General features: G+C 41.2%; 1 protein-coding gene and 1 long non-coding RNA gene across 2 annotated transcripts in view; one reads left to right on the top strand and one right to left on the bottom strand.

Annotated features, from left to right (window-relative positions):
• The window catches only part of lrmda (leucine rich melanocyte differentiation associated), a 314,178-nt gene that overhangs the window by 7,854 nt on the left and 280,521 nt on the right, over positions 1-25,803 (bottom strand). Inside the window, exon 10 of the mRNA XM_086181102.1 lies at positions 22,680-22,764. Coding sequence (XP_086037228.1) covers positions 22,680-22,764 — 85 coding nt within the window. The remainder of the gene's footprint in view (positions 1-22,679; positions 22,765-25,803) is intronic.
• On the top strand, positions 7,788-14,463 carry LOC147247448 (uncharacterized). Its single transcript, XR_015109589.1, has 3 exons — positions 7,788-7,990; positions 13,138-13,209; positions 14,358-14,463. It is a non-coding gene; the product is annotated as an uncharacterized LOC147247448 (long non-coding RNA).

The following is a 25,803-nucleotide window of genomic DNA, read 5'->3' as shown; positions in this document are numbered from 1 at the left end:
GCTTTTTTTGCTCTTTTTATTTTGGTGTTAAGAGGACGCGTGATCAGAGTGCAAACCAAAGCTCACTGCGTAAAGAGCCTGTCATTATTCACCTAATTATCAATAGGTGCATTACGGGTGCGAAATCAATCGAGCCAATCAAAGTTGTCGCGCGCGTTTCAACCGAGAGAAGTGAGGACTTTTCGTCAGAGGAAACTGACCTCCTCTAGCACCAGGTGAATGCGTGCTAGAACGTCTCATGTTAATATATGGAGCCAGATTAGAAAGTCCTATGTTTCCTTGGCGCAGCACGCATTCACCAAAGCCATCGGAGGTGAGGCAGGCCTGGGAGGAGGTGATGGCCAGTGATTCTATGTTTTCAGAAATCAGTTGAACCGCAATGTCATGCAGTGCCTCAGCTCATCACATAAAGCCACTGACAGCCTCTTCTTGGTCCATGGCGCAAACGTTTTCTGATGTCCCCAAAATCACAATGCGCCATGGTTGCACCAGAACCTTCCGGCACAGAGAGAGTGCAAGATCATTTGCTAGTTAAAGAGCAAGGAGGCTTGGCATGAAAATGTCAGTTGCGCCAGCTTGAAAGCAGCGATGACGCTTGAGCTTGACCGAGTGCCAGCTTGCTTAAGATGGGGGTTGAAAAGTCCTACTATGCAAACTGCCAGTGAATCCAAGGAAATCTATTGAAAACTGGGTCTGCACATTTATGTTGTGAGTGACTTCATGGCGTAAGGAAAAAGATCATCAACTAGAAATGGTCTCAATTTGGAAGTAGGACTGGACAGCATGTAAGTTGCTCCAGATGTACTGTCAAAATAGGATGTCGATCTTAAAAAGTTCAAGCAATAACATTCCAACATTTGAAAACAGCTCATCCTCCCTAGAAGAAAGGGCAGAATTAGGCTATAAACCAAGTGGTGAAAACGACCCATGAGGATCACGTAAAACTGAAGGACGGCATCTAGTGGATAAAGTAGTTATGACCAAATGAAAGTAGGAAGTCGCATGGTGCTAATAAAAGGGAAGAAATGTCCATATAATATATAATAATATCTGGATGTCATAAAGCTGCTGGCAGCGAGTGCAGCTGCAGCAGGGTGCTGATTCTACGTCCCCAGAGGTGAGAACTTCTCTCTCAACCTTAAACAAAAAGACACCAACTACCTCCAAGGTCCATTTAGTAACTGCAGTGCTGCTTTTCACAGCAAACTCTTTTTTTTTAAGTCATACTTGTTTTTCCTACTAACCAATTTCACATGTTTGTAAATTCAATATAGGAGAGAGAGAGAGAGAAAGAGAGAGATTGAAAGTAGTGGTGAGAAAAAAATTGAGTGAGAATGGACATGTCTTTAAGTGTTCAGCATTTCCATTTTATGAAGTGTGTAGAAAATAAGTTCATGCTTAAAACGACATGCTTACTCTATCCTGTCTAATAAAGTCTGTTTTTAACAGCTGAGGTGTCATCTGTCTCTCTCTCGGATCTAAAAAAACAAAACAAAACCTGTGTAACTTTGAGAATTAAAGTGACATTTGCCCTCTCGTAATAAAAAATATTTAGTCCATTAAACATAAATAGCTGTCATTATGATGCATGCCCTTGGCTCAGGCCCTCTCTGTTCCCCTCCTGACTGTTTACTGCAGCCAAACAACTGCAATGCCTGCATGTTCTCAACTTCAGCATATTGATTAAACTTTTAAATAGCTGCCATATAACCCTGGGACATCAGGAAGATTAATTTGCGTCAATGTTCATCTGTAATTCATTAGCCATTTATACTCTCCACATCCACACAGGCTATCAGGGAAATGCGGCCCATTTTTCACCCGACAGAGGCAGCGGAGAGGGGGAAAAAGGGAGGGAAGGAAGGAGGGTAGGAAAGACAGGAAGGAGGGGATGACACTGTCTACAACACACTACAACAAGCTACGCAGCAAAGCAAGGCATGAAGGACAGTAACTCATCAGCTCAACAGCTACACTTTCATAAAAATGTTAGTAGAATCACCAACTCTAAGCAATCATAGGCCAAAAGGACCATAATCTGCATGACAATGTTGGTTTAAAAAGACTTCGTCACGACCATCCGTCAACTCGGAGCTAGACAGCCAACTCTCGTTTGACACTTGATGACGCTCTGACATCATACTTTTCAAACTCGACTCACCAGGCAGCCTGACACGTTGGATACTTCCTGTCAGTCAGTCAGTCAGTCACTGGCTGAACTGTCACCCAGTCAAGATTCATGTTTCTCCACCTGAGCAGAAATACAGGTCCAACGCACTTTGCAGCACATACTTGTGTTGTATACCATTATTGTAGTTGTTTGTTTGCTGCTGTTGATTTTAGACCAACTGCTTTCATTTGGTGGTTTTGTGACAAGGTTATTACAGTAGATGAGGCATTTTCATCTCCTGGGGTTGGGGGAGTTTACAGGGAACGGGGGGGGGGGGGTAGGAAATGTGTGCACAACAGATATAAAACCAGAATTACCACCACCAATCAGCTGAAGTTAACATTCATGTTCGTCCAAATTGTAAATCCTATATGTGGTGCAGACTTTAATGAAATTTTAAAAAAGGCCTCAAGGTGGGATGACATTGACAAAATGTTTTTTTATGTAAAGTGTCATTATTTCATTCTATTTGACATCTGTGTGAAATTTGTCATAAATATTAATAAATGCTAGAGTTATTGCCAGACATGGTGACCTTGACTTTTGACCACCAAAATCTTAACACTTCCCCCCTGAAGTCCAAGTGAGCATCTGTGGCAAATTTGAAGACATTCCCTCAAGGCGTTCCTGATATATTAACGAGAATGGGACGGATGGACGGCATGAAAATATAATGCCTCTGATCTTGCTGAGGCATAGGAGGACTTCAGGGTGTTCCTGAGATGACACCAAATAATGAGCAGAAAAGTGTTGATTTTGGAACATTACGATGTCAGCTTGAAGTTGACCTTCGTCTTCTTGGGTGTCAAATGTCATAATTTCAATATTTCATGCTGTCAGACATTTGTGTGCTATTTTATCATCAATATTAGCTTGTGAATTCTAGACATAACCAGAAACCTTCCCGTTCGTGCTGTTACAGCAAACCTTGATCTTTGACCTTTAACCAACAAAATCTATCCATTTCACCTTTCAGTCCAAGTAACTAAGTGGCATATTTGAGGAATTCCCTGAGGGTGTTCCTAAAATGTTAATGACAGGGATCTTCGACCTCCAAAATCTTCTTCAGTTCATCCTCTAGTCCCAGTGAACATTTGTGGCAAATTGAAAGGAATTCCCTCAAGTTGTTCTGGAGACGGCACAGGACAAACAGACCCGCGGCCTAACAACAAACACAAGAATTGCCAAAAAAACGGTTAAAAAGAAGAGGTCGTTGTCGTGACGACGCTTATTGCCGGTGGCCGCTAACGTGTCTGCTATGTGATGTTTTTCCCTTAAATCCAACAATAACACAAGCTGTCTGTTTTGATGTAGTTTGGGAGCTGAGGGATTTTTCTTTTTTTTTGGGGGGGGGGTGGAATATAATGAACGGATGTTATAAAATAATAATCAGACATGTAAGGCAATAGTGCTAATCAGGTATGTTTTTGAGCTCATCGGGAGAATGGCTTCATGTATGACAAATGACACTTCGTCATTGTCACGCCACTAAATGGCTATAATCAAACACTTTAAATTGAGGATGACATTATTCATTGATGGGTGAATTACTGTTATAACCAGATAAATGCCTATCAGTCTTTGTACTTCCAACTTATGAGGATGAGAAGGAAATTGAATTCTGGGGCACATAAATTTTGACTGAAGAAAAAGATTACCGTTGAGGGGGGTCTAATGAAAAAAAAAAAAACGCGGTGAAATTAATTTCAGTGACATTTATTCCACATAGAGGCAGGAGAGAACACTGGTTACAGTAGCTCTGGAGACGCGAGATAAGAGGAGGGTGGTTTAAGGCAGGAGCCTGAGCCAGATTAGAAAGTCCTATGTTTCCTTGGCGCGTCTTTCACAAGGCAACCACTGTCATCTCTCTAACAAACACTTATAAAAAAAACAAAAAAACAACAACTCTCCCATAAGCACAATAATGACAAACTGGTTATTTACTGCCGCAGTTATTGAAAGACTTTGTCTACCCTTAAGGGCGCATGAAACCACTAATGATGCCAGTAATCATAAGTGCTCATTTTCTGCGTCAACATGTGGATCACAAATCACCCCAACCGCTGCTTGACACTGATCGATTGTGTTCTTCATTACACACAGGATTTCTAATTAAAAGAAAAGCGCAGATAAGTGGCTCAAACCACTGACCGAAAGAGAGAAGGAAAAAGTGAAAATAGCAATTAGAGCTTTGGCTATGTTCAGTAATGGTGCCGTTAATAAGAGTGGCTGGTGAGTCACTCAATGAAGGTTTAATCACTGGGACAGGATTCAATAACAAAAGAGCACAATATTAATCACCAGAGAGTGATAACTTCACTGTTCATCTCTTTGACATTGGAGGAAGGGATGAATTAATGATGCTCTCCATCTGAACACATTAAATAATAATTATCAGGCAAAACAGCATGAAAGGGACTGCATAATGAACCTCATTGTCAGGTCAATTACAACCACATAAAACTGTTCAAAGGGAAGTGGCTTGTTACTAGATAGCCATAGTACGAAGGACAGAAGCTGTTTCATCAGTGGAAGGTGCTGGGAAACCACCAGGAATATATATATTTTTCTTAAAAAAAAAAAAACGTGTTGGAATACAGTTGATACTTGGAGGGCACAGAAACTCAGACATGCTGAAACGTTCAGCCAGGCATTCAGCGCATTGGAAATTGGCGAGCAAAAGATAAATGACATGACAATGACAGTGTTTTTCTGTCTCTAAAGCAATGTCAGTCGCTAAGTGCCATGTTAACTAAACTACACAGACAATGATGGACTTCACGCATCAGTGGATAAAATGGCACCTCGCTACCTGTCAGTGGCAATTTCCATCAAATCAATGACGGCTAGCAAATTTAGCCACAAGAAAGAACTGCTGCTGGACTTTTGTGCATACATATAAATATGCATATAGATGATGTAGGCGTGTAGCTTTTCCTCGTTAAAAACACTTATCACTCAGCGACTAGCCAGACACATTGCTCTCAGCTCTTCTTCTACAGCTTCTTAAACAAACAGCCTTGCAACCTCCAGTGTGACACACGTCGATACTAATCTGATGTCTTGTTCCACAGTTGCCACCCTCACACTCCTGGCTGGCTGCACCTGCCCAGACCACAGTGCCCAGGCTTGGCGCTACTCCTTCACACATCCTTCCCCTGCAGACATCAAACACTTATTACTCCACATCCTGGCCCTCCTAACTGACTGGCCTATCTGGGCCACACAGGGGACCCCATTATTAGAGTCATTTCAGTGCCCATCCTGACGCCTGTTAGGCAGTTCTCTACCTGGGGCTCCTGCTCCCTGCCTGCTCGACTGAGTGCCTGGCCAGCCAAACAGTGATTGGACATGACATGGTGACAGAAAACAGGGGAGAAGGGCAATAGAAATAAAAGAACAGAGATGGCAGAGTGAGGCAGGAAGAGACAGAGAGAGAGAGGAGGGTGGGTATGTTCGCCAGGGCCCTTGTGGCGTAGGGTGTGCCCATCAACACGGATGAGCGTTAGCCAAGAGCCGCTTGTCACAATGATGGAGGGGCTGGATCACTCACATCAGGGCTTCATCTGACTGGAAGATATCAATCTCCCAGCCTAATCCAAAAGGACGTGGTAAAATATCCTTTAACATTGCTGTCCCACCTTGCTGTGTCCCTGGCTTCTGTCTCTGTCACACATGTGTCACCTTCATTGTTGGACCTCAATCGAACACACTTATTTTCACATCCCATTGCCTCTGTCTCTAGCACTGACAGTCAAATCATGATGGAAAAAATGGTATTTAGTACAATTTGTCAGTATCTGGCATGAAATAAGGGAAAAAAAATAATGGATCACATCATTGTCAAGATGTCGAGGCACGACACTGTTTTGGTACTGAGGAAAATGACTGTTTGTGTGGGCACTGTGTCGTGAATTGTAGTCAAGACAAGTGTATTTCTACCATACTTTTTAAAAAGAAGTCAGACTGTCGTTAGTTTCTGCATGTGTAAGCGTATCTGGTGAAAACATAAAGCGAGGGAGAGACATTTCCATGTTGATACTTGTTTAGCCAACAGCCTCGAAAGTGCACCACGTATGATGAATGTTTGAACATGGCGCAGGCTAAATTGGTAACTCATGGTTAGCTCCCTGCTAAAGAATGTGGCTAAAATGATTTAACCCTGGGTCCCGTCGGAATTTCCAAATGTAATCAGACGAAATGGATAACATTGTTTTGTAGATGTTCTGTAATGCTTAAAATAGATTCTCCATTTTCAGCCAAAATTATAGATACTACAGCTAACGGCGGAGCAAGCAATACCAATTTGTGAATAAACAATTTAATTATCGGGCTTTCCAAATGTTGCCCGACTAAATTGATAAGATTATGGTAGTGAAACAGTCATTTCGTGCGGGTGGCTAAGACCCAACCTTACCACTGAAACGGCATCAGTGGGGAAGACCACAACTAAATCCTGTTATCACTCCCTTAACGTTAATGGAAGTGAATTATTCAACTGCGATTTTTCTAGACTTTCAAAATGTTGTTCGACCAAATAGATTGCATTATGAAATGAAACCAGTCATTTTGCTCGACACAATTTATCAACCTTTTATCTGCCGCTTCTTCAAAATCTTTGAGGTCCCACTGCTTCAGGTGCAAAATTTTAAAGATATTAGAGTAGAAAGACCTCGGATAAACCCCATATATGATCTTCAGTCCACAAGCGACAGCGTTTCTAGTTAATGTCAAATACTGTATGGTTTCACAGTAAACATTTAGTGTTAATGTATTTATTAAAGAAAACATTCTTGCAACATCGTGAGCTGGACAAAAGCCAAGTTCTGTCAAATGATTTGGTGTCATGGCAGAAGTTAAACCCACAGCAGCGAATCAAGCATGAGCCAGAGGTGATGATAGGTTTGTATTGGGGAATATTTCAGAGCCCTCCGGCCTCCCTGCACCCTGCTCAGATGGATGGCTCCATGGTAACTCTACTTCTCTTAATTAATATGACATATCCCCTGTTCATATGCAGAGAGTGAGGGAGGAGACAGAGAGATGAAGGTATGAGCGAATGATTAACTGTGGATCTGTCCCTCGTTGTGAGAAATGATCCGCTCTCCCTTGTCCTCCCTCCTCCTTTCTCCATTTCCGTCTCACTCACTCTCTCCTCTTCTGTCTCTCTTTGACTCAATTTCTCTCTGCGCCCTTCCCTCTCTTCTTCATCTTCCCTCTTATCACTCTCTTTCTTCCCCCTCTTCTCCTTTCCCCCTGACACTCTCGGACTGTCCTCAGCCCCCTGCGCATCTCCTGACAGGTAGAATAATAACGCTCATACATCACTGCCCCGAAAAGTCCAATAACCTAAATCTTCACTTGCCACACACCCCGGGACTCAATTACTTTATTGACATGTAATCTTCATAAGGGGAGAAATATTGAGCATGTAAGGTCAGCTGGTTATGAAGACATATTATCATATTATCTGCATGAGGGTTGTAGGGGCTAGGACCTGACAAAGCTAATTATAATGGTACATGTTTCAGAGCTCAGAGCGTATTATCTGCTTGGCTGCTTGGTTGAGCCACAGCTGAGGTATAGAGCAGAAGGGGATGAGATTTCAAACCTAATAGGGGCAGGATGTCTTCTCAGGGCATGGGAATTAATGAAGCCAAATATTATCGACTGCACATCACAGCATTAATATCCTTGATTTGTTCATTGTATTTGTCAGGATTACCTCGTCATAGTCCGGTGGCTGACAGCATATCACCATTCAAGCTGACCAAACTGTACAACAACAACAACGAGAAAAACGCCATGGTATCCCTTCAGGTAGAGTATTAGGAGTGAGAATAAGCTGTTAATGCTCGTGCCATTGCTCAGCCCTCACTGATAGCATGAAGGACAGATGCTCATGGCTGTTATCGCTTCCCTCCCAAGGTTATCTTCATATCATCCTTTCCACTCTGCTATTGCAATCTTCTGTCTGCTGCTACATCAAGCACAATAACACATTATTTTCTTACAACACAATCTTTGTCGTACAGATTTTTAGGGTATGATCTCATCCAAATGGCAGTGGTATAAATACGGATAATAATTGAGGAAATATTAATGAGGGTTTCATACAGAGTCCTGTTGTTGCCATAGAGAGAGAGAATACTTAATTTGTAAGTTTGAGTAATTGGCAAGGACCTCATTATGCAATATGTATCACAATATCCCGATATTCTACATCAGCGCTGTAACTTGTTAACCAGCATTTAAACAATTTGCGGCCATGAGATAAGATGCATTTCTATAATTCTTTGATTAATGTGATGCCACAAAAATTCACTTGTTCTCTCAATTCAATTAATTTTTGGCTACAAGGTAATAAGATAACTTGCTTCCATTTCGCAGAACAAGTGATATCTTGTGGTCACAGAATTGTAGTATTTTTTTAACTCTCTATGACCACAAATGTATTTTCTCTCTCCATGGCCACTCCAGGGCTCCACAGTTTCATGCAAAAGAGTTTAAAAAAAAAAACAAACAAACAGAAAAACCCAGTAACTAAGTGTCTTAGTTTAGCCAGAAACACATTAGATCAAAAGGGCATGAAACAAACAGTTGGCTTGCCCAGAGACATTGCATCTCAGGGTCAAAGTGTGCAAATAAAGAACCCCACGGCCAGACATTTGAAGATGTTCATTTCGCTTTATTCAATATCATGCCCTCTTCCCCTATATTTGTTTTCCAACTCTCTGGATCCTCAACTCAGAGTTACAGCCGCAGAATTTGCCTAAAAATGGTGTTGAGCAGTTGGCCGGCGTTGCCAAAGTTCAAGTGTTAACACTTGCTAATGGTGTCAAATAGAGAGGCATATTTTAGCTTTCTTTTGGGATTCTGCAGGCAACCACCGCTAACAATAACAGAACCATTTATTTGCACTAGAAATAATGTGTTTTCACTGATCCTTCATGAAATGCACTTAAAAAAAAAAAAAGCAGACAATATGAGTTGCAGCTGTACAGTACACGACACGCAACAAATACCACAAACTGTATACAAGTGCATGATCTAATAACATGCATCTTTCTGAAACAGATATGATTAGTTTTGATGGCTACCAATTCGGAGGCTTTAGTTTGTGAATGCATGTTTGTCCTGCGGGAGCGCGATGAAGCAAACAGCCCTTCATATCACAACAATCTGGGATAAATTCATGTTTGACCAAAATGACTCAGTCAATCCAATCATCTTGCACTGCGGTGACATCACACGCCAGGAACGATCTACAAATCAAATTATGATGGCGAAATAACTTGTCCACTTATATCATCATGACAGAGAAACCTGCTCCGTCTGTTTAAAGTGACTTCATCAGCGAATCAACGTGACAGATTAAAAGGTTGTTTTTGGACTTGGTAGCATTTGGGTGACCTCGCTCTTTTCATTCTGCTTGAATGTTGATGCCAGTGCAAAAACCACGAAAGACCGGTTACGTCCTGTAACCCAGACCCCCCTCAGAACACCCCCCCCCCTCCCCTTTATGCTTTAAGAGAGATAAAATGCATGTCAGTTCAACAAAATAAGCCTGACACTCATATCCAGCTGGCATTATGGACTTTAAGGCAGGGCAGGACAAGCTGACCCTGAAATAAAGAACTCTCTTTGATTCAACCCGCTCATGCACTTGAATAGTGAAGTAAATAGAAGCTCAGATCCGAAGCTGTAGAATCCCGGCATATATAGGATAATGGCCTTCTCTTTACAGGCAGTGAATCCAAACAAGGCTTTCACACACACACACACACACACACACACACACACACACACACACACACACACACACACACACACACACACCCTGCAATGAATAATCTAAATGGCACTTAATGTGAGCTATGCTGATAATCTGACAATAGTTTGTGTTCAGACATCACAGCTTAGTGGTTCCCAATTGTATATTGATGTGGAGGCAGCTGACAATAAATCACTGGATTCACCAGTGAGTGAGAAAACAGTTTAGACAATGGCCCAATGGAGCTTACCATAATTGACAGATGAGTTCAGCTCTTTCCAGCACAATAGGTTTGGAGAATTGAGGTTTACCTGGGAATGAATGTGTCACTGTTTGGATGGGTTTCTGTGTGTGAGTGTGTGTCAACAGTGCCTGCAGTCATGATTACTTTGAATAATTGGGCGACACACTCGACACTATACTTGACATGTTTATGCATTACTGAATATCACCGGCTTTTAGTCATTTAGAAACATCTGCATTGTTGCTGTGAAAACTCAATAAAGTGTTTAATTCACAAGCCCCTGTGGTAGGTGACTGTGAGCAGCATATGAAAGGAAAAATTCAGCCCACAGAGCTGTTCTTGTTTAACCTACTCAACAAATACAGCAATACTAAAAATAAATGCATACAGTCTTCAACAGCCAGTGTGTGTCTGTCTGTTGGTAGGATGTCCCAAAAGTTAAAGAACAGAATTAGATGAAATTTGGTAAAAAAAAAACATAAAAGCTAATATTACAAGTGATTAATGTTTGGAGGTGATCTGGATCACTGTAAAGATTCTGGATCCTGAAGATGTTACGTAGCGATTTAGCGTCATTTTTCTGGCCATCATAGAAGAACTTTGATCAAATTTATTAATTCAATGCGAATTTGTTGAATAGATTCAGCACAAGAAATCACGTTGATCGATCTCTGGGACCCAGAAGACTTGTTTATTTTTTTAATAGTCCAATAGGGATTTATCTAAAAAAAATGTTAGCACGTTTTAATTAAAAGAGTTGAAATCCACGGGTTTTATTTGGAGAGACAAGTATTATAGTCCCAAACATGTTAGTGTGTTCTGAAATGTTAACACAAAAGTCCTGCAGAAGGTGGCTTTGAAGGTTATTTACGAACAGATATCAATATTTCTATTTTTTTTTTACAATACATACAATACAAATTAACCACATTATAAAAATTCTATAAAAATCCATATATTTGAGACAGTTTATTGATTATTTTTTTCTGTAGATGAAGAAAAGATATTGGAGAAGCAGGAATCATGTATTTGGTCACTTTTGTGGCGTGAATAGTCTTGGTTTATTACTTGTTTAACACATACATCCACTAAATAAAGAACTTTTAAAAGTGGAATTGTTATTAATAACAGCTATTTTATCAATGTGGTATCACAGGAGGAGGTGTCGCTTCGATATTTTGTCCTTGTGAGCACACCAAAGCGTCTGTAATAAGCCGTGTATGTCATCATCTGTTGATACATGAATCTTTTGCTCCTCCAGCAGCGAGGCAGTAGCTCCACATGGTGTGGGAGTGTGTGTCCATATATCTGCCAATACAAACACATGCATCTTTATGCTCCTGTATTGCGTTGTTATCTACAAGGACAACCAGTAGAAGTAGTTTGTTTTAGTGTGTCGTTTCCACTCGGAGCTTGTTGTCTAACAGGACACTTTATGCTGCTGTGTAAATAATCAATGGTGGCCCCTATTCTGGCTGCATATTAGTGACTCGGTGGCATGTATGGCTCCGTTACGATCCCGCCTGACAGAGCGGTTCAGTGATGAAGCACAGCTGTTAAGCCATGCAGAATGTGTTGTCACCCAGCATGATAAACTGGCCACGGAGTGAATTGGAATCTAATTTGTTGGAGCCATTAACCAGACTAGCATTAAGGCATGTTTTCATCTTGAATGATTACTGTGTGAGATCAGTTAGCCTCGAATCTACAGTCTCCTAAAAAATATAATACATTAAAAAAAATCCCACCATGATTAAGATATATGATCCAACATTAACCAATGAGACACATGTGTTTAGCAAGTAATGCATCTTTTAATTTTTTTTTTTTTTTTACCTTGCTGTATCGTACAATCTAAAATGTGAGACATTTTGTATTTGTGTGTAAACACCCCTGGTAATACACAATAATTACACAGCTACAAGGACTTACTGTGGTCTGATCATGTCCCCTTTAGCATGACAAGTTGTCCAGCATCTGCCAGTATGTTAGGAGCTATTCATCAGAATGAAAAGTAGAGAGAGACACCCCCCCCCCCACACACACACACACACACATACAGACACACTCCGCCTGCTCACTGAGCAATTTGTTTCAACGGGTAGTGACACAGAAGAAAACTGGTGGACCCAACATCCATCCTGCTGTAAAAATATCCAAAACCATCTGGCAGCTAACCCCCATCCTAAATTACTATGATGGACTTCCACCTTTGGAAACAATGAAGTCTATAGAAACCTGCTCCAACTTCTGACTGACTGGAAAGCACAGACCGCATCTCACTTTTCCTGAACCACAACAACAAATCATGGTGGAAAATGAATAATAGTGTAGCTGCTTTAGCAATACCAGGATTTCAAAGCTGATTCAAGCAGTAAGACCTACCCACTTTTGGTGATTTATGTTCTGCTACTTTTCCTGAGAATGACCAGAGCAACTGGAAAGTAGACCAAGGTCCAGATCACCACTGGTATGTTTTTCCAAGAGCTCATGAGAACTCATGTCCTTGTCCATCAGTCTGACACTTTGGAGCAGAGGGCCAGCATGCTGCTTGAAACGTACGTCTGTTCGTGCTTGACTACGTCTTAACGGTATCACCATAAATAACGCGGGTTTGTCAGCAATGGTCACGGACATTAAAGATTTAGTAGGCATACTTTCCTGCTGCTGAGAAAATGGTTCAATGTGTGTAATCATCATATTTCAGAGGTGCTGGATGGAGGAAACATATGATGGTAAGCTTTCGAGCTCAGTGTTCCAACTGTTTAATGCTCTTTATGATGTACGTGTTCTGGAGAAACACAAGAGATGAATTTGCACAGAATGTTAACATAAAAAAAAAAACACATCAGAAAAAGTTTAATCTTGATTCAAATTAAAAAAAATGAATGGAATGATTCCTCAAGTAATTAGATCACTAAAAAAGTCTGCGATTTCTTCTCCTTGCAGCTTGTTTTACTTAATACGGCTGCTCAGCGGTCACTGCGTCTTGCACAGATGATTATTGCATCACATTGCATGGTAAGTGTATGTTAATGTGTTACACAAGGGGCAAGCTCAAATTTAGGAATAGTGTGTGTGTGCGTGTGTGTGTGTGTGTGTGTGTTGTTAGGGAGTGTGCAGTTGAGTGACTGTGCAATTTAGTGTTGCAGCTGCATGTGATTACAGCAGCACAGTTTCGAATGTACATGCAGCAGTGGAAGTCACCAGTTTAACTGTACGGTATCTAAGAATCATGGCGGTAGCATCATTTGTCTGAATTAATTGTTATCGAGAGTTAATCAAAACCTCTACATTGTCATCTGAAATTAGTAGTAAAGAACTAAGAAATACTACAGGTTGATAAGTGGTGTCACAACCATACAAAGGCCTGCCTGGCGCAGTTTGGGACATTTATATGTGAATTAATTCTTAAACTCTTTAAGACGAGGGAGAGAACATACATTATTAAAACTAATGGCCTTATGCTCTACATAAGACAAAAGTATTTATTTAAAAAATATCATTACTCGGTTATTTGATGGGATAATTTAGAATGCAGGATTACTAACTCTGAAATCTGAGAATGAAAGTTTCACATTCATCATAAAACAGATGGTAAAACATCCCATATTAAGACAGAATATTTATTTCCATGGCAACAAGAGGGAGAACAAACAAATATCCTGGAACGACTCTGACAATTTTCTACTTTATCTTTATACTTCATACGTCCAACAAGGACTCGAGCTACTCAGAAGACTCTCTCAGCTACTTCAAAGGTAAAAAACAATAGTGTCACTGACATTTCCTCCAAACCCAGCACAAACAGAATTATTCACACACTGTGAGAGGAGTGCCATCCGATAATGGAGAGATAATGACACTTGATGGAAGGCAGCTTTCTGTGAGCAGTTTAGAACTATAGCGTGTCAGAGTTCAGCAGTTAAGCCTGCCATGGAAGTTGAGGTGGTTCTCCTGGTATTTTAATCTAGCCTGCTTCTGAAGGAGAAAACACAGAAGTGTTTTCCAGGGTTAGTAATAACAAGGACAGGCCTGCCTTCCAAAAAATAAAAAGGAAGAAAAAAGAGCTCCCATCACTTTGGACAGTACTGTGTTATGTGAAGCTGCTATGAAGGATTGCGGGGCCCAGTTTTCCTTGACCCCTCTCCCGTCATCCATCTCCATAGGCCGGCTATAATGGATATTCATGTTGCTGAGCCAGGCCACTCCTGGGAGGAGCAATCTCGCATCGTTTGACTCAGACAAGGGAAATAGAGGGTGTCCTCATCACCGCCGCGATGGACTGTGGTGTAGCAGGAGCTACGCCATCACTGAGGGGACTGTTGTGAACAGAACCCAGAACATCTGGATAGGAAAATAAAAGAGAAACCTCTGCAGCCATTCAGACTATGCGTGTTTAAAGATGCTACATGTGCTTTTGTAGAAATCATCATGAATAGACAAGGAAAGAACATTTTTTTAAAACACACGCACACACACGTATATATTAACACCCTTAGGCGTGTTGTCCATCCAAATGACTGTAAAACTGTCCATCCCACCCTTGTTAATGCAATGCCTCAGGAACACATTTAGGGAATTTTTACAAGTTTGGCAGAAGCCTGAACTTGGAACAATGAAGCATTTGGGATACTTGTGAACTGAAAAATATTTTGGTGGCCAAAGATCAAGGTCACTGTGACCTGTCATCAGTCCTTTTCTCATGAACAGGATATATAAAAGCTTAAAACCTACACAAAAACTATATGTTTTGAGTATTTTACTTTTTTATTGTATTGTTTTTCCCTTCTTACCATATGCATTCTAGTTTTATTCTCTTTAACATGATTTCGGCACGGCGACACGGTGGTGCAGTGGTCAGCACTGTCGCCCCACAGCAAGAAGGTTCCGGTTCGAGTCCTGGCTCGGGTAGTGGGATCTTTCTGTGTGGAGTCTCCATGTTCTCCCTGTTCCTGTGTGGGTTCTCTCTGGTACTCCAGCCTCCTCCCACAGTCCAAAGACACCAAGAGGGGACGAGGCTGATTGATACTCTAAATTGACCGTAGGTGTGACTGTGAGTGTGAATGGTTGTCTGTCTATGTGTTGGCCCTGCGATGGACTGGTGACCTGTCCAGGGTGAACCCCGCCTCTTCCCCGAAAAGCTGCTGGGATAGGCTCCAGCCCCCCGCGGCCCTTAATAGGAATAAGTGGAAGAAAATGGATGGATGGATGATTTCGGCATGTTTTTAATGTTGTCTCTCTGTTGTACAGCACTTTGATCAACTCCTCTGTATGAAATGTGCAATACAAATCAAGTTTATTATTATTATTATTATGATTATTTATCAGGAATGCCTGGAGGAAATTCCATTACATCTAGCACAAACAACTCACCACTAACCACTGCACATGGTTATTTATTTTACTGAAAGAACAGATTGTATTGTGAGACGTTTGGATATGTCAGGTTGAAAAAAAAATTGAAATGACTAGTTGGTTGCATATTTACATAAAACCTAAAGTACATTTTAATTGCAGTGATACAGGCATACAACCACAACAACCTATTGTTTGCTGTATTTGTGACCTCTTCTGCTAATTGTGCCCGTTTTGGAATCACGTTGTTTCTATAAGTTCAATATTTTCTTCCCCTCTTTTCTTTGGTAGAGTAGATGTTCATTTTATAAGCCTACAGCAGTTTGACCTCTCCTGTCACATCACTTTTCTGTGCTGTTATAGCTGTTTGGAAACCAAAAGCTAAATTAAAAAAAAAACAAAAAACACACACACAAAAAAACCCTCCGCATGAATATTGTACTGTAAATATCAACAATAATTCTTCTCACCACTATTCTATATCTTAGAAAAGAATGATGGAAAACTGTTTTTATGCAGAAAAACAAAAACAAAAAAAACCAACAATTTCCTGTGGTTTAGATTTTTGTGGCTGTATCGTGATTTACATGACTACATGCGAGACAAGACACCCAGTCATTAGAGACAAATCTTTAACACCTCATCAGCCTGTAAGCTGCCAAACACTGCAAAAAAATAAAACCTTCCTGCAGCGATGAGTGCTTGGGAAACATTTTTATGAGCTCAGTTCATGGGAAGAAGGCCATGTCTTTACTTTGTCAATTCACCTCTCATAGTTTGGTGCAAAGGCTCACTCAACACAAGCTCATGGTTTACAGCTGGCAGTGAGATGTGTATATATCACTCTCTATAAGAATACTTCATCATCTGTCTTTTCTTGTTGAAGACACGTATTGTTTAGATTTGCTTTATTACAAAAGTTTACAGAGGGCATTTCTGCAAATTGGAGCATGTTGGAGGAAAAGCTTCAACATTGCTCTTTCCATATACCTCATTTTAGTTGTGTCGGGGCCAGAATGAGTCTTTGTGTTTAGGATTGATGTTTATCAGGGGACAGATCCTACTGGTATAATCATTACAAGACTCAGTAAAATGTCTCGCAAAGCACGTACATGTGTCTAATGGAAAACGTCAAAGGTGCGCTGTTTTTTCTCACCGAGCTCTCCAGAGGACATTTCCATACTCGTACAGGGACACGCCGAGGCAATGCGAAGCAGAGTGAGAAGATTATCAGCAGAGAGATGAGAGCGAAAACTCTCAAAGTGACATCAAACAGGGCCGGGGTATCGTTAAAGATAGGCAGAAGAAACATCTGTCTGAGGTATTGACTGATTTACCAAAAAGGTTCCACAACACACGACACGTCTTCAGATAACCGAGTGCTGGAGCCGAGGGGAGGGGACAAAATACACTGAATTTTGTGGTAAAGGCATAGAACTCGTTCTCTCAATTTAATTACTTTGTGGCCATGAGATAGAACTTGAATGAATGAATTTGTGGAGATGCGATGTTCCTTTGATTTAAACACAAATATGAAACACAACTTGCTTCCATAATTCTATTAATTCTTAGCTATGAGATTTGACTTGTTCCCTCATTTTAATGAAATCGTGACCACAAGATGTTACTTGCTCTTATGCTTTGAATAATTCGTGGGACCAAGTTAGATCTCACGGACATAAATTAATTGAATTATGACAACAAGATCAATCTTGTCTTGTGGTTACTATATATAGATATATCTATATATCTATATATAGATATATATATGATATTTTCACTCCCTATGGCCACTCCAGGGCTCTGTACTAAATAACCCCATGGAAAAGTTCACAGTTTTATCCGCAAAATCACGTGATCCATGTAGTTATGAATAAAGAACTGTTCTTTCTACAAACAACAATAAAGCCACCCCGGGAAACGGTATTTTAGATTTTTTTTTTTTTTAAGAGTTAAACTTGCTTCTTCTGAGTGTTAAGAACATTAAGTCATCAGTCAAACAAACAACCTTGCTGTTCATAATGACAACAGCTAAGTTTCAACACCAGCAGTTTAGTCATCCATTAGTCATGTATCCCATCCAGATGTCTGGTGGGGGTGAGGGTGGGGGGTGGGGGGGGCAGCAGGTGTAGATCTCTCTGAGCCCAGCTGAGCTCTAAAAGGCAGTGCTTAGCACCCACAGCTCTGTCATCTGGCCTCTCCCCTGTCTCCACCAGCCTCTCGACAGCCCATTCCTCATCATTTACCCCTTTTTGGCAAAGCCCAGAGCCCTTCTAATGGGCTGCTCTGAATGCTTCCAGATGTTTGTTTATTTGTTGTGCAGCAACTGTAAAACAGTTTACTCTTAGTTTGGAACTGTTCCCGTTCCTCCGTTTTGTTGGAGGGGGTGAGGTTGGGGGAGGGGGGTGGGCGGGGGTAGAAGGGAGTATAGCAGGAGTTGTGGTGCAGATCACCCCGACATGTAATGAAAGAGAACCGCCAAACAAATGTGATGTGCCCCATGGGTGTCGTCAGGAAGTAGCTTTTTTTTTTCTTCCTTTTTTTTCTTCTTCTTTTTTTTTTAAAGCTTTGAAAGCTGTTTTCCTCCTGGGAATTTAATAACAGTTGTGCGCCATTTAAGATACATACATACAAAGTAGCTGGAAGCTGGCCCAGAACAACAAGATTAAAGAGGCCCAGGGCTCATACTGTACAGCAGCTTTCCTCGTCTGTTTACTCTGCTTGTATAAAGAAATCCCTTTCATTTACTGTTGTCACTGTTGAGGAATGGCCTACTCAAATTTAATCTGATACCTGTAAAAAAGCAGTTATGGGTTTGCTGGCATATTTATTTAAATATACAGAGGAAATGAAAGGGATTTCATTAAACTCTCCTCTGTGCGCATATATCGATCAAGTCTGAAGGATCTTTCTACATAGTTATAATTAGATCCATGGAATAAACTTGTGAATCGCGCTTCAAAATGTGTCATCCAAGGAAAATGACAGGCGACCTAGCATAATATTCTGTATGGTATAGGAGAGCAGGGCCTGGATATAGTTGCTATAGTATGTTTACAGAGTTGTATTCATAAAGACATGCAGTACTTTAGGCTGGAACTCCATTTTGGACTGATTTAGAGAGACAATTGGACCAGTGCTGAGAGTTAGAACCAAGGTGACAGTGGCGGAGGATCCTCAGGCTCCTCTGCCAGACTATATAGTCCATTCTACTCTGTGTCACGCCTTCAACAAGACACGCTGGAGCACCCCCGCCAAATCCTCCTTCACATTGTCTTTTGTCTAGTTTCATCTCATTTTCAAGTCCTTCTCGACTGTTTAGTGCTCCTTCATCTCTGCTATATCTTTTCCTCTTGTTCTGCGTCAGACCTACTCCATGAAACACTTGATTTAGATTGCACCATCACATCCTCCTTTACTCCTTGTCGCTTTGTTTTTGCTCTCTCTCTCTCTCTCTCTCCTCCAGGTTAACTCCTCCACCAACCCACCAGACAAGAGCTTATCCAGGAGTTGTGTCCTTGGTTTCTATCCCCTCTGTCCCTGGGCAGTGACCTGCCATAGCTGCCCTCCCCGGGGAGCTTCTCGCTGTAGTAATTACCTCTGGCACCCAGACTCTGGGGCTTCCACACAGGTGACACAGTAGAGGGGGTGGGGGTGAGTAAAGGGGTTGAAGGGAGGAAAGGGAGGTTCTTTCTGCGTAGCCGACAGGGTGCTGTCAGAGCTGCTGGGGATTTGCCTGTTACTACAGGAGTTAGGAGAAAACTACAAGGTGCTTGATAGTAGTCCACTTTATGAACCCTTACAGCACCCTAAGGAAGTGTGGAAAAGTTAAAATAAAAAAAAAGCACACAAATTGGTGACATCTCAGCCACTAAGTTACACTCACTGCAGTATTTTGCAGCACTGTTGCCACGTCTCTGCAGATAGAAGATGAATGGCACTAAAGGTGGGACTGATTTAATGAGACACAGTTGAGACATAAGAACTAAAATTGTTCTAACAATTGATGTGCAGAGTAGCTATTTTGAGTGGGTTTCATCAATGCAGGAATTCCATACTTTTTCCAGCTTACAGTATATGAGTTCAACTGGAAAGCAGTACTATAACCCAGCAAGTACAAAACAGATCTAATAATCTTGGATACGACCATGAATTTAATAGAACCAAATGCCTACAAATACCCAAATTTAATAAACTGTATATAGGCTAAGAGAGAAGCCAGTGAGCAGTGTCACCAGCATCATAATTTCACATCATTAGCATGTGTCCAGTGCGTGCTAGTACAGCTATGATTGACAATGAATGATAGATTGAAAGAAGTAAGCTCTTTCAAGAGTTATTTTCATGTTCAATGTGGCCAAAAGGGGTAAAACGTGGACACGGTTGTGGAAAGGAAGCAAATTTTGCAGAGAGTTTCCGAGCATTGTGGATCGCATGCCTGTGCGGTCACGCCGTACAGCATATATATCAGTTGTTAAGTTGACATAGTACATAAGTCAAACGGTGAGAAAAATATCCCACATTTATGACAGCGTCAAACTGTTGTCCCAGGTTTATATGTTGTTGCAGGCCCGTGATAACGACCATCTTCAAATCCCCTCACAGTGCGTCAACCATTTTAAAGTCATAACCAAAGTCCCACAGTATACACCAGCCTTAGAAGCAAACACTGCACAATCACATCTGTATAATATATCGCAACATTTCTGCCTGCTTTACTAGCAATTCAGTAAATTTGTGGTTCAATCCTGTACAGTGTGAAATGTATGTATGTTTTTGTTACAGTGAAGTGGCTTTTGTCTGATCTACTTAATATCATTTCTCAGAATTATAGCGAATACAAAAGCGGAATGTACGGTGCAATAATCTACAGGGATGACAAGAGCGAAGTTTACAGCATCCCCGAAGCACCTCACTATTTCAACAAACAAACAAAATGTGTTGAGAATGGTTTAATTTACCGTGGGTATTGAAAGGAGAGCTTTGCATTGAATGATACAAAATCACGCAGCCTATTGTTTCACCCCTTTCGGTTCTATCCTAAATGTACCTCAGTTGTTTTGAATTACAGTCTGAAAAATTCTGTTTGTTACAGCACCGCTTTTACGTGGCTTTGTTCTCTTTGAATGACACGCTATTATGAGCGTCACCCACACATATAGTATGTTTAAGAGGTGTAAATTAAAAAAACATAACAAAGAGCGGGGGTAGAGGCTGGAGGCAGGGACATGAAGAGGAGCTGAAGGGCGAAGATGAGGGCCATGTTATCTAAGACTGCAGTGCTGCATTGTAAAAATAACAAATGGAGACTGTCACTGCTGCTCAGATCTCAGACGGAGGGGAAAATATTTCTTGTGTCATATCCCTTCACCTTTAAATGGACTGTTCTTAGCCAGGTCTGATTTTGACAAAGCACAAGGCTGTTTCTGTCCTTACAGTTGATAAGAGCTGCTACTAGTCAGGCTCTGATGACACAGACATGTCCTTGGCACCATAAGCAGGGGCTGTGGGTAGGGAGTCTAACTGGCACAGAGTACAGATGGTCACTTGTGACCTGGTTTACTGCCTCAGTAGATCCAGTTTACCACAAGCGGTTTGAAGAATGAAAACAAAGGGAGTGACAAGGAGTAACAGGTGGAAGGCTGGTCCAGGAAAGAAGAAGAGCCTGACATATTTATACATACCTTGCAACAAACTATTACGTAAAAGTGAGACATCACTCAAAACTGGTATTTTGCCTTTCAAGGATTCGGGTGTCTTGAGCTCATCTTCATGAGCTTTCTTCCCTCCTGCATGACTTCTTTGTTACTCCCGAATACAGAGAGGCAAATGAATTTATCTTGAAGCTAATGGCTACTGATGGCTAAAAACAGCTACGGTGAGGAAAAGAGCAACAGTTAAAAAAAAAATGCCCATTTGCAAACTCTAAAGCGCATCATCCAGCATAATCCACGTGTTCCTAATCAAGCCGTATGCTGAGTGATCCACAATCTGATTTGCGCTAAAAACAAACAAACCCCTCTGGTTCGACATTCATTCACCCAACGCAACTAGCTGCTGCATTCAGTTGACCCAGCTCGTTCACGCTCACCCACACTTGTTCACAGTCGTACCAAACCAGAAGTGGTATAGTTTGTTTTAGTTTAAATCAGAGTATTTGTGGATTACTGAGCTGAATAAGGAAGATGTGCTTTATACCAAACCATGCATTTGAGCAATGGTAAATGGACACACCTGGTGGGGTTTTGCTATTGTTATGTCGCTGTTGCTGTTGGTAGCCATCAGTAGCCAATAGCTTCAAGCTAAATATACGTGGCTTTTTTCTTTTTTATTGCATTCTGAAGTCACAAAGAATTGATGTAGCAGGGAAAAAAAACCCATCAAGAGCCCAATTAGTGAGGAAAAATATACTTTTTGGGTGAAGTATTGCTTTTACACATGAACATAGTCACAGATTTATTTGCAAGCTGAAAGTCTAGAGCACACCACAAATCACAATGAAGAAAATCAAACCAAAGCATTTTTGTTTTAAAAGATATTTAAATACTCAAAAATTCAAAAAGATAATGACCTGATTCCCATATTAAATCTTTGTGGAAATGTTTGGCATTTCAAATCAAAATGTTACTTTTATGACGTGGTGACATTTAAGGAGTGAAATTATTTTTTTTTAGCCCAGATCTAATTAACAGGGTATTTAGGCAATTTTATTACAACCTCAACTGAGTGGCATTTTACAATTAATTGTATCTTTTTAATGAATGTGATGTGGTGTTTGATGTGAGGAAGTTTCTACACAATTAGATCAGTGGACTACTCTGGGTCAATATAAGGTCTAATCAATGCCTCCTATCAGCAAATCATGGATGCTTCATCTTGTGTGCTCCCACGCATCTCTTCGGATCACAGTTAACCTAGATTATGATGATTTATTCTCACTATCAACACATCACCAAGATAAGATGAAATCAATAAGAATAGATAAATTCAGCTTAAGTTCAACAGATTCCCACTCTCTGCAGGGTTATACATAATCCCACGGTTGCATGAATGCATGATCGTAAATGTAGGTTCCTCTTTATTCTGGACGTATCTGCCTGAAAAGGTTACGAAGTCTAAAGGTCTTTTCTTACCTTTGTGGTTTTTTGCATCTCTGGATCCTCGGGGTAGCGGAGAGTAAGGCAGGGGATGACTCTCAGGTACTGTCTCGATAGACGACTTGAAGAAAGGAGAGACACAACAGATATTTAGAGGACAAAAGCTTTGACAGTTATACGCGCATCATACATCGCTCCAATCAAGTCAACACTGGCATAGACACACTGCAAACACTGATATGTCCTCAAACATTTACTTAGAGGTCACGTTTTATGACTTGTCAAGCCTTGGCTTAAATGGCTTGATCTTCCTGGTCAAGGAGGAGGGGTCCTAACCTTCACTCAGCCCTCCTGCGGACGAAGTTGTCATTCACTCTGAGCAGTCAAATGTAGACTTAGGTATATCTAAATGCATATTAATTTTATAATATTGTTAAGAAAATTAAAATATTCTGAATTTGATCAAGGGGCAGCATGGCTCAGAGATAGAGTGGCCGTCTTAGCACCCGAAGGGTCGCTGGTTCAATCCTCATTTCCCCCAGTGACTATGCCGAAGTATCAGTGAACAAGATACTGAACCCCTAATTGCTCCTGATGGCCCTGCGACAGACTGGTGACCCATCCAGGGTGAACCCCGCCTCTCACCCAATGCCAGCTGGGATAGGCTCCAGTCACCCCCGCTGATCTTTAACAGATGAGTGGTATAGAAAATGGATGGATGGATGGATGAATGAATTTGATAATGGTCATATTCCGGATTGCATTTTCCAGTTAATACCTGTGGGATATGTTGATATTAGTCTGGTTTTAAGTGCACTGGGCCTCTTTGCAACTCCTTGCTCCTGACATCTGTTGTATTCCTCCTGTTAAAAAGACTTTGCAAGTCTGTGCGATTGCCAATTGCACAGTAGATATCAGGTGCAAGGAGTTAGAAACAACCATCAGGTTTTGCTTCAAGCCTGTGAGACTAAATAGAAGGTTGAAAAAGTCCTACAGAGTGTCAGAACAAATTTCTGCATATGAACATTTCATGGATGAGTCAGAGCTTATATAGCAGTCTGCAACACACGGCCTCTTGCCTGTTAACTGTCAGGTGGGTTTCAAACAATGGCTGCATGTAAACAGAACTTATTAGTGGAATACTCATTTTCTTTAACCAAAACAGTTAAGTCAAAATATTGTCTGGAATAAATTGAATATTGAGTGCATGTAAACATAGTCAGTGACAGGAGTCTGACAGATTTACTGACAAAATTACTTCTCAACACTGGTTTTCGATGATGCAGTTTACATCTTAAATAAAAATCTAACTTGCTTACATATTTTTACATCGTTTAAAAAGTGAGGTCATGGGTTTGTGGCTACACAACAAGAATGAGCTAAAGACAGTAAGCAAAGCCAGATGCTAAGGAAAGTGTGACAAATGCTGCTTTAAGAAAAAGAGAAAACAGAAGCCTCAAATCTCGGAGAGCGTTCCCGAACAGGTCAAGAGTTTCTTGTGTTGTTGATCTTCCATGCACTTTCAAGGTCCAAAACATCCTCTTCCTTCGCCTAGCCTTTTAACTAGTGGAGCCGGCACTTTATCATGACACAGCGATATCTGATGCCTTTGCAGAAATACTTTCCTTTCCTGCAGGAAGGAATTCGCTGGGCCTTTAATCATAGCGAGAGACTCAACTGACAAATACATATTAGAGATGGTTTGGCCCTGCATTTTTCCCCACTTTTATTGTTGTTCCTCTACATGCCCATGCATAACCTTGAGAAATGGAATGGTCTGCACTGTTAAATGGAACCATATTCATCATGGACTGAGAGAGAGAGCGAGAGAGAGAGAGAGAGAGAGAGAGAGAGAGAGCACCACGAATTGAAAAAAGATCACATAATGTGCTTGCAGATAGGATCTCTGAAAGGCATTAAGGTCTGGCCAGCATGTGTCTCATATTACACCAGCGTAAAAAAAAAAAACAAAACGGCAAAAGAAGTCTATTTTGAGCTCTTACTACATACATGCTGGTGGACCACGCTGTTGAAAGAAATAGTTTGCAATAGAAAATATTGTTTTGACAGCTGACCTGCTGCTCTTGGCCTCTGGAGTGGCTGAAACATGCTGAGAAATATCACAGTTCTCTCCCTTCTTGCGCCGCAATACAAGAAGCAAAACAAAATAAGAACATACTGTACTCAGTAATAACTGCCAATTTCCATTCCAAGAATCAGATATTCATGGGGATTTTTGTTTGACTGCAGCACCTGAACAAAAAGATTCCATTTAATCACTCATGCTCTCCTGAGCCTCCGTACATTTGCACCCCTGCTTGCCTCATTTCCTGGCCCGCTTGAAAGATCACAAGCACAGCCCTCTTCTGGCCTGCTCGGCTCCACAAAGCCTAATCCTGCTACTTGCTCACGATTAATCTTCCTAGTTGCCACATTATTAACGGCACCACCCACAGACAACAGTAGGAGGATGTTGGAGGAGAGGGAGGACTGCTGGGGTAATCTGGAGACTGGATTGAGCCTCAGTCCGCCTCCACAGCCTGGTTTTTTGCTCCCTCGCGACTTCAGTCACCTTGCTGTCAGTACCACCACCCACCCAGTCACTGTGACACCACCGCTGCTGATCAAACAACCAGCCCATTCAACAACTTTGGTTGTCACTTCCAGTCCTATCCCACCCACAAAACATCCATCAGCCAGTATTCACATGTACTGATCCTCCCTTCTCTGCTCTCATAGACATTCCTCCCTACAGTATATACACCCTTCCACATCTGCACTCTTTCACTTCAGTCAATAACCTGTCCAGAAAAGGAGAACGCAGCAGTGCTTGTGATGAGAAAAACCTGTGGTACAAATGAAGGAGAACATTTGGTTTTTCACTCTTGCACTTGCTTTGAAGCAATACTTTGCTCAAAAGTGTTTTATTTTTCCTTTCAGTTACTCACAAATAGGTATCTTGAGCCAAGAGAGATGTTTTTCCTATCCTGCATTGCTTCTTTGTGACTCCAGATTGCAGAAAGAGCCAGCCATGTATACTTAGCTTCAAGCTAATGAGGATTAATGGCTAACAATGACAAAACTGCCCAAAATCCTGCCTTTAAAAACTCTAAAGAGCATTGTTCGGTATACTCCATGTCTTCTTTATCCAAGCAAATGC

This window comes from Aulostomus chinensis, chromosome 16 (genome assembly GCF_037954235.1).
Source record: "Aulostomus chinensis isolate RoL2024-O1b breed Wild chromosome 16, RoL_Achi_v1.0, whole genome shotgun sequence".
Classification (NCBI taxonomy): domain Eukaryota; kingdom Metazoa; phylum Chordata; class Actinopteri; order Syngnathiformes; family Aulostomidae; genus Aulostomus; species Aulostomus chinensis.
Note: the sequence above shows the minus strand (reverse complement) of the source record. Positions and strands in the feature narration are given on the sequence as shown.